Here is a 9,170-nt window from a genome sequence, read left to right as displayed (position 1 = left end):
GAAAAAATTGATTTTACAAAGTAATAGAAGCCTTTTTTAAATAAAATTATATGATTTTTTTACATAATATTATTCTTCTAATTATTCTACATAAACAATTATTACAGTTATCAGAAAGTCAATATAGTTTACGAAATATCTTATATCTTATTCTAACATTTTGACATAAAATTTCTTGTAAACAATTCATTTTGTTGCCCTTCGAAAATATATGTAATGATTTGTTCCCCTCCACACAACTTTTGTCTGAAACATCTTTGCCTGCCGGACTCATTTTTCAAAATATTCCGGTGTTTTCTTTTAGGTGCCCCACCCTATATATACATATATATACATATAGTTAATGTGTGTTGACACCGTCAACCCTTTGAGAACATATTTATTTATTATTCTAATCGTTGGACGGATACCTGATAAGCTCTTTTACCTACTCTCCTTCGCTCTTAACTACTTAAGATATTCTCGTGACAAAAAGAGAGGAAGACGTAAAAAGTAACAAGAGGAAACGCTCAAGATAATGCCTACTTAAGACGAAACAAGGTTGAACCAATGAAAACGAGACGCAATGATGATGGGTCCAATTCGTTCTACATGGCGTAATTATTACAAGCGACGGTCCGTCGTCGGAGAGCGCGCAGAGATGGTGTATATAGGGTCGAGCTGGTGCCTTCGTCTCATTACACAACTCGAACTTAAGGCTCGTTAACTTTAAAACGTTCCGAAAGAAAAGTCGGGTCTACACATGATTATGTTATGTCTTTTATTTTGTACTTACAGCAAATTCGATTGAATCAAAATATTAATTGTAAAATCCACGCGCTTTCTCGTTCGTAATTTTCGCGTTTCGCAATATCGGATTGCTCTTGAACCGGGTGAGAGAAATTACGCAAGGCTTCTTCAGCCGTGCACTTTTTTCATCGCATTCTTTCGAATCGCCATCGAGTCGGGGAAACAATTCGCGTTCGTTCACAGTGAAAGTTTGTTAGTCGTACAGATTTACAACATTAAGTATTCGTAGCTATTGTTCGAACCGCTCTTCTCCCTTTTTTTCCCTTTTACCTTTTTCTTTTTCTTTTCTCTGCTTTTCTTTTATCATTAACTATAGATTAATATCATAAGGTTAAAGAACGTATTTCGACTGGTGGAAAGTGCAGGCAAGAAGTATCATCGTGGCGACGTAGAGCAGCCTCATCGCGGAGGCATCCGTCGCGGAATTGCACAAATCGGTGCTGCAGATGTGGCAGGACTCGATTACATCACGTCCTGGCTGTGTCAGGGAGTTGCCGCACTGGCCGTTGGTGATTTCCATTTCGTCATGATACGGAGTGGAGCACTGGCGTATGATAATCCGATCGCCGTATTCTAAACACAGATTAATTGTTTAACGAGGGTGATCGGGGTTTTCGGGCCAGTTTAGAGTCCCCTTCGTGTCAGGCTCAAATTCTATTTATAGTTTCGATATAATACGACAAAACGTTTGAGAAAACAGAATATAATAAATTTTACATATCTAGTACAAAACATACATATATACATATATATGTATGTTATATACATATATGTATATATGTATGATATAAATAAATTATATCTATATACATTAATTTAATAACAATTTAGATATACGTATCAAAATAGATGACATAAAATCATAAATAAAATAAATGAAATAAAATTTTAAAATCCGCGATTTATAGATTGCCTCAACTTGAGACTTAGTTAAGAAATCGCTCGGCACAAATACACGCGGCCGCGTTTCTTTCGCGTATATATCTCGTCCGATGCATCAGAAAACGAACACGGGAACTTCTCGGAAAGTCCTTCAATAAGCGCGCAATCGTTTCGGGGTCATCTTCTCCCGTGCGCCAGCGAGCGCGGCAAAGCCAGCGTCGGATTTAATAGCGCGATTATTATTGTCGCTTACGTAATTTTTGCGTTCGTGTGGCGGTCGCGCTCGCTATTTCACGCACGCTGCCTCGTCACGCTAGAATTCCGTCGAATCGACGTAAATTCGACGTGCGCGCGGTTAGTACGTTCGATTTGCCGTGAAAAACCAACCCAATGACAGATTTAAACAACGTGTTGACAATATACGCGCGCGCACGAAACGGACAAGAGAGGCGTGTATTACCCTGGCCCGAAATTAATCAGCCCGTAATGGTGGTGGTGGTGGGCATAATGACAATTTTTTCCTCCGTAGGTGTGGCACACCGGCCTTGTTTTAACGTCCAATTATCATAGTCATTTCTATGCGCGCCCGCGGTATGACTCAATCGCGGCGCGCATATACCGTTCGCGTCGTCACAGTCTCGCGGAGAGAAAAGGATGCAACGCATTAAAAAGATGCGATTTAAAAGACGCCACTTCACAATGCGTCATCCACCCGACTAACGAGCATCTCGACGAATGTCCGGCGTAATACGCGCGACGTATTTCGCGCACGCCGAACGGAGTTTTTCTCTCGCCATCGTCACGGTCACGCGGTGGTTTCTCTTTTTTTTTCGCACTATCACGTAAATGCGTTAACAACTGAGGAACCAACACGTACACCGCGAGATGAGCAGATGTTAAAATGCGAAAAGAATCGAATGCGAGCCTCGTGAAACGTTAGCGACATCCGCGTTTTCATTGAGACTTGTTTACATTGTAAAATTGAATGACTATTGTAGTCGCCGTATAGATACACCATAAATACAATAGGAAACTTTTTTTTTAGCAAAGTTACATCATGGTATTATCTCAGACTCGGACAAACGAGTAGGGTTACTTTTACCTCGTTTGACGATTTTGCGGCAGATAGGTTTTGAGGAACCGTAAGGGCCTGGGTCGCAAGTCCTTACGTGGAACGCAGCCTGGTGATCTGTAGTGTTCATTGGGTCATTGCACATGACATTTACGTTGGACGAGCATACCCAGCATCGTAAGGCGGAACCTATTAGACACAGGATGAAAAATCCATAAGACATGATTTACTTTGCGATTTGAGTGTCGTGACGCGATATAAACACGTGTATCGTAATAGGTATATCGCGCGCGTGTAAACGTAGAAAACAATTAAATATTTACGTAGAATTGTATCTTCAAAGAATAAAAATATTTCCTTATTTTGTAATATTATAACAGCGACAGATATTTTTTTATATAGTGAGTGCAAAAAGGTGAGTTCTTGAAAATAATTATTCTTTCAAAATATTCTTTAATTCTCTCAAAATTATTCTTCATAAAATGTTATATAGGGTGAGTCATTTTAATCGACGCAGGCAAATCTCTCGAAAAATATGGATGATTCCGATGTGTTATGTCGTAAATATTGTTGTTTCCAAGAAATTTTAAAGACGACTGATTTCTTATCAAACTTGATTTTTTTTCTTTCAAATAAAAGTTGTAGATTTCGTCGAGATGTTTTTAAAAGAGTCAACAGCCGTACAGAGAGGCAATTTTATCCATTAAAACCATTTTTTGTAGCATCAACTGAAAATTTCTATGAATTTATCTAGAATCTAAATTTATCCTATTTACAAAGTTTTATTAGAATCAGGATTTTCAGGTTTGCAAATTTCCCTCAATTGTTTCTGATAATCTTTATAATTACAGATAAAATATATCAAAAACAAATAACACACACGTGTAAAATAAGTATTAAATTAATGTTAATAAAAATAGTTTCTAATTTAAAAAATTGTGACGCAAAATCCGACCCGAAAGAAATCTCAATGTTGAAAAATACATGTGCAAAACAATATTATCTTGCCTAGTAGATAACACATAACACACTGCTTCAAGACACGCGTGACAGATGTGTTTTTTATTTAAAAAAAAGAGATACCGTTCACGCTTGAGACGGATTTACATCTACAGAATGTAAATCGCGGAAACTCACGGAAATAAATCTAAATTGGAATCACAATTGAGAAGATACCTGCGCAATTCTATAAAGGAAAACAGGTGCCGGTATGATTAAGAAGTGATGTAATGCTGAGTAACCGTCAATATTAATGGTGCGCGCCAGTTTTGTACACAATCAGGTTGTCCCCATTGTAAAAATGCATTGAGGCGCGACGCAATATGTAACTTGAAAGCAAATATCACGAAATAAAAAAAGATTATATATATATATAATAATACAGCAAAAAAGATCAGGATGAGAGATATTATGATTAGATAACGATGATATCCTGTTTTTCATTTTTTGTATGTTGTTCCAATACCGACATCTTATAAACTCGCGCAAAGACTGCGAACATTATTAATTTGCATACTAATAAGTGCAAGGAAAGCAGAAATAGACAAGATTTCTAGGAAATTTTAAATTGTTGACTTGGTGCGATTATGTAACATCATAACAATCGTAATATATCATATGTAATATCTATTATAATTGTGATATCATAATTATCTTTTTTCTAATTGGCAGGCAATCAATATATTGCATTGTAAAATAAAGTATTTAAAATTAAGTAATATAAACACAAACACCACATGATTTATAACAAAAATACATACAGTTTTCCATGTAATTCTATATGATTTACGTGATTTTACACACTTTCTTTACAGTACGTGATATAATTTTGCACAAGATATATAAAATTCATTCATAAAAAAGACAAGAATAATATTTCAAGTGCTTTTTTCTTTTAATATATAATATTTATAAACGAGACGCGGAGTCCGCGGCAGAAACTTCATCATAGACTTGTAATTATTCAAAATGGCCAAAAATTCTCGGTGAATTACTCGGTGAATTACTCTTCTAAGTCTTTGTTTCACAAGAGTAATCTTTTTCAAACCTTTCCTAATAGAGTTTTCACTTGGATTAGCGCAGACTCACCCGAAGTTACGAAAAGGGCCAGCCCGAAGATGATCATCGCCGTGCGCTCGATGGAGACCATTTTGGAGATGTCGATACGTTCGTCAAAACCGCAAAATCAACTCTGTTTCTCCCCGTAGGAGCTCGTGAAGAAAATCCTTCCTCGATAATCACGACGATCGAAAACGACGGTTTGTGCTGCCGAGCGATCCGGATGGCCGTTTGGATACTGCCGATGCCAAACGTGTCCAGTACGATACTGAGGAACCAACACCCTCTTTGCCAAGAGCACTCCTCTTCCTCTCCTTCGCACATTTTCTCTCTCTTTCTCACTGCCTGTCCGCCGATCGCTACGAGGTTTCTCTCTTTCGCCTTAATGCGCGATTCCTTCTTCGAGTATATATAATTAATGCATGTAAAATGTAAATACATATACGAGGTATACTGTCAGTTTAGCAGTTTCTCGCCAACTACGTTATCCTTGAATTTATTTGTGATCGATTATCTCCTTGATGAAGATACTACGATCGCATGTGTCGAGAAACTTAAAAAAATATAAATAAATATCTCGTCAGGGGAAAATCCTCCTATTTCAATCATCCCTTTTTGCACGTCTCTAAACAATTTCCGAAATATTTAAGTCGACATTACAAAGTGTGTCCTGCCGACTCATCAAGGGAGGTCAAGGAAGCATTTAACCCTGCTGAACATTACTGACTTGACTCTGGTATTTGACCTGGACCCCTTGGTAATCGTTTCCGCGCCGTTCATTCACGTATCTGATGTATATGTGCGTGCGTTAAACGTAAAATGAAGTTTATTGTTGGAGTTACCGAGGAGGAGAACGTTGCGTACTTAGAAGTGTGTGGCTTGTTCAGCGACATTAAACTCCAACAACTAGCTGTTCCGGTTAAGCGTATCGAAATATTCGACCTCAAAACGGACTGGGAAAAAAGTTTTACATGCCTTTAACACACACACACACACACACATACACTCTAATACCTACATACAAGGTAACTGATCTAAATTACTCACTCATATCAATTTTTTGTCTTGGATACTTCAAACGAGAATCAGTTTTAATTGTTGAAAGTTGATACTGTCAATAAATAAAATAAAATAATTTTTCTTTTATGTAAATTGATTTCTAACGCAAGTAGAATGTTTCGATATGTTTATGAAATATAAAATATTTCATCAACTATTCGCTCTTCGAATTATTTTACATATTGTGCATGAAATATATACTATATCTAATAAAGTAGCTTAATACCGTGCGATCGCGAGCATCTATTTAAGATAGATAGAGCCGTCTTGGAACAATAAAACCATCTGTCATGCGGGACCTGGTCTTTTCCATATCAACAACCTTACGTCGCTAATGCCTAATCTTCCTAATTAAATCCACTTGTCCTACAGTTGTAACAGAATTAAGTAAAGGAAACGTACGTATATTTCTCATATCGGATTTCTCACCGGCGAACATATTTGACTTGTCCTACAGTTGTAACAGAATTAAGAAAAGGAAACGTACGTATATATTTCTCATATCGGATTTCTCACGAGCATATAATCATCGGCGAACATACTTCGGCTTACGTTAAAATGATCACGCCGTTGAATTAATCGTGTGACTAAGCGTAATATTCTTATTCATCTCACTGTAGCCTTATTCATCTTTTCCGGTACCCAATCTTATTTATTCATCAATTATCAAAAATCACATAATCATGCTATCACAACGATCAAGTTACTTTTTATATTTAAAAAAATTATTTGCGAGAAAGATGATAAGAAATTGCACCTGACACGATTTCCCAATTCTCTTTTAGTAATATTTCAAGGACATTTTTATTTTAAAGGATCATATATAAGTATTTTATAATTTTTTTATATTTAGCTGCATCTTAAAAACCTTTATCGGACGTTGTCGAGCAGGAATAAACATTTCGGAACTTGTAACATTATTATATATGATTACGTGTAAGTAGAATTAATTAAACTTGAGTTGAAACGTGAGTTGATTTTCACGAATAATTATTATTATCTGCGTGTCTCACGTTAGTATCCATGGCAAAATAATTGCGATAAATCCAAGACACCATTCTGACGCAGGATCGAATAATTCGTTATTGTTACAGGCGTTTTCCTTGCAGAAATAACACTCGATGTTCGAATGCGGGAAACGAATGCTGTCTCCGTAATTACAGTATTCCTTGATCTGACGCGATGACACGCAGGCTCGTACCGTTACTAAAATATTTCTATCTGCCAAAAATATCGTACGTATTTTACTTTTTTATTTCGCACAAGCTTCTCCAATTTACTGTACTTCAATTGGCGTGTAAAAAAAATAGTAATTAAGAGAGAAATTTCTCTCAGCGGTCTCAGCGATGTTTTATAATCGTACATGCGTGTGTAAATCACCAATATACGTACATAATATGATACTTTTGTGACAATGATGAGATTCGTTCCGAGGGCAAGCGACCAACTCGAAAGCACCGGGTGAGTAAGGATCGTTGCAATCTCCTCTATGTCCATGCCTTAGATCCGTATTGCAATCGTAACACCATAAATCCTGTCGTGAGTAAACCACTGAAAAAAAATTTATATATAATAAATTAAACTGTCTTCTTCTGCGCGTTTATCGATATATTGTTTAAGAAAAATAATAACAGTGAATTAGATATCTTTATTAAATGCAATTAATACGCTGTACGAGAAGCAGAGGTATCCAATACAAAACTAACAAAATTGCACGTAAAAAGCGAAGCGATAACAAAACTACGACGGAGCCTAATTTAAAATAGATAAAAATCACTTTACGCAACACGATTCTTGTGTCTTATGATCTTTTACATCACGAGTAATAAAGACATCATAAAAATTCACTTACTCGTATGCAAAAAGACAGGCAGTACAATCGCGAATGAGAGGGTTCCGATCATGTTGAAGAACGTTCCTCGGAAGAGAAAGAGGTTTCTTAAAATACGCTCCTCGCGAGATATCTTATCTATGATAATCAAAGGGACGTCGCGACGAGGGGCATGCCGTTAGCAGCGCATAATGATGCGAAACGCGTGAATTATTTATATATCTTTGCGGGGCAAATTAACAATATTTTTTTTTTTAAGACGTTAAGTTTTCACGCCTCAAATTTTTAGTAGTTTTCTTTTTGGAATCCTTGAAATGGTAATTCTTGTAATTTTTTAATTAGTATGTCATCTGTTATTCAATTATATTTTAATACTTTGTGGTTTTTTTTTCAAGATTTCATGATTTTTTACGATGTGAAATTGCTAATTCTCGAGATGGCAACGCTTGAAACTTTATAAAACATTCTTTATAGACTTTCAAATAATAAAATATCCTTTACCAATTACATTCTCCTTGATAATTCGTCCATTTTCGAGATCCTTGATTTCCGTTGATTTAAAATTCCCAATTCTCAAAATTGTCTATCTCGCTTATGATTTATTTGAGGTGCTTTCCATCTAACTGACACAAGTCGACACGAGTCTCGTTCTGTCTTTGTTGCTCATTGAATGCCAAGAAAGATAGAACGACGTTTGTGTCGACTTACGTGTCAATTAGTGCGGTCCACCCCTTGACGCTACAAATGCTTCGAAGCATTCCTCTTCTCATTTCTCTCAACGAAGAAAGAAGGAGAAAAAGAACGCTCCGAAGCATTTGTTGTAGCGTCAAGTGGGACCGCAGCCCAAACGGAAAGCACCCTTGGATCCTCGAGTCGTTTTTTTATAACTGCACACGTACCGCCGATCGATAATTTAATTGGTATCGGTATCGGTAACGCAGCTTTCTTATTTTTAGGCAGCCGATAAAGTAGGTCACTTGTAAATCGTACGTGTCGGATCGTTTAAAACCCACGTGTCACAAGAGGTTATCACGCTTCTAATATATTATCGAAATAATGTTTTATAGTTACATTTAAATTGACACTCTAGAAAAATACATTTGTTACGCGTTGAAAGTATACGGCTATCCACATGGATGCGTTACAGCTAAGAAATGTACGTATCTTTGGCACGACTTGACTGTTCGTCTAAACGTAACCCAATATTCCACGTTGTCTGCATAAAGATTTTTGTTATAAATAATAATTGTCGCACGTTAATCGTTGAACGATGAGACTGTGATAAATCTATTTTCCACAGTTTAAGGATTTTCTTCTGCTCTACAACCAGATATCTGAGATGTGTTTCAAGAAATGTGCGAACACTTTTCTCTCTCGAGAAATTACCCCCGACGAAGTAAGTATCATTATGAAGGAACATCAGACAATGGGTTTGTTTTCTATTGCTGAATTGGCCGCGCTAGTTCAGAGTTAATCTTT

At 36.6% G+C, this 9,170-nt stretch overlaps 2 protein-coding genes across 2 annotated transcripts; both read right to left on the bottom strand.

The window, feature by feature from the left end:
* Window positions 1-737: 737 nt before the first annotated feature.
* On the bottom strand, window positions 738-5,084 carry LOC112453007. The gene is made up of 3 exons (XM_025013534.1): window positions 4,832-5,084; window positions 2,774-2,932; window positions 738-1,362 (listed from the first exon to the last, which is right to left on the bottom strand). The coding sequence occupies exons 1-3, from the start codon at window positions 4,890-4,892 to the stop codon at window positions 1,121-1,123; spliced, it is 462 nt and encodes a 153-aa protein (XP_024869302.1). The 5' UTR covers window positions 4,893-5,084; the 3' UTR covers window positions 738-1,120.
* Window positions 5,085-6,645: 1,561 nt separating this feature from the next.
* LOC112453008 lies at window positions 6,646-8,543 on the bottom strand. Its single transcript, XM_025013535.1, has 4 exons — window positions 8,193-8,543; window positions 7,713-7,778; window positions 7,253-7,411; window positions 6,646-7,081 (listed from the first exon to the last, which is right to left on the bottom strand). Exons 2-4 carry the CDS (start codon window positions 7,762-7,764, stop codon window positions 6,870-6,872), a joined length of 423 nt encoding a protein of 140 aa, XP_024869303.1. The 5' UTR covers window positions 7,765-7,778; window positions 8,193-8,543; the 3' UTR covers window positions 6,646-6,869.
* Between the last annotated feature and the right edge of the window lie 627 nt (window positions 8,544-9,170).

Source organism: Temnothorax curvispinosus, unplaced genomic scaffold, assembly GCF_003070985.1.
Source record: "Temnothorax curvispinosus isolate PA1 unplaced genomic scaffold, ASM307098v1 QBEX01003906.1, whole genome shotgun sequence".
NCBI classification, from domain to species: domain Eukaryota; kingdom Metazoa; phylum Arthropoda; class Insecta; order Hymenoptera; family Formicidae; genus Temnothorax; species Temnothorax curvispinosus.
This window is presented reverse-complemented; position numbering and strand designations above follow the sequence as displayed.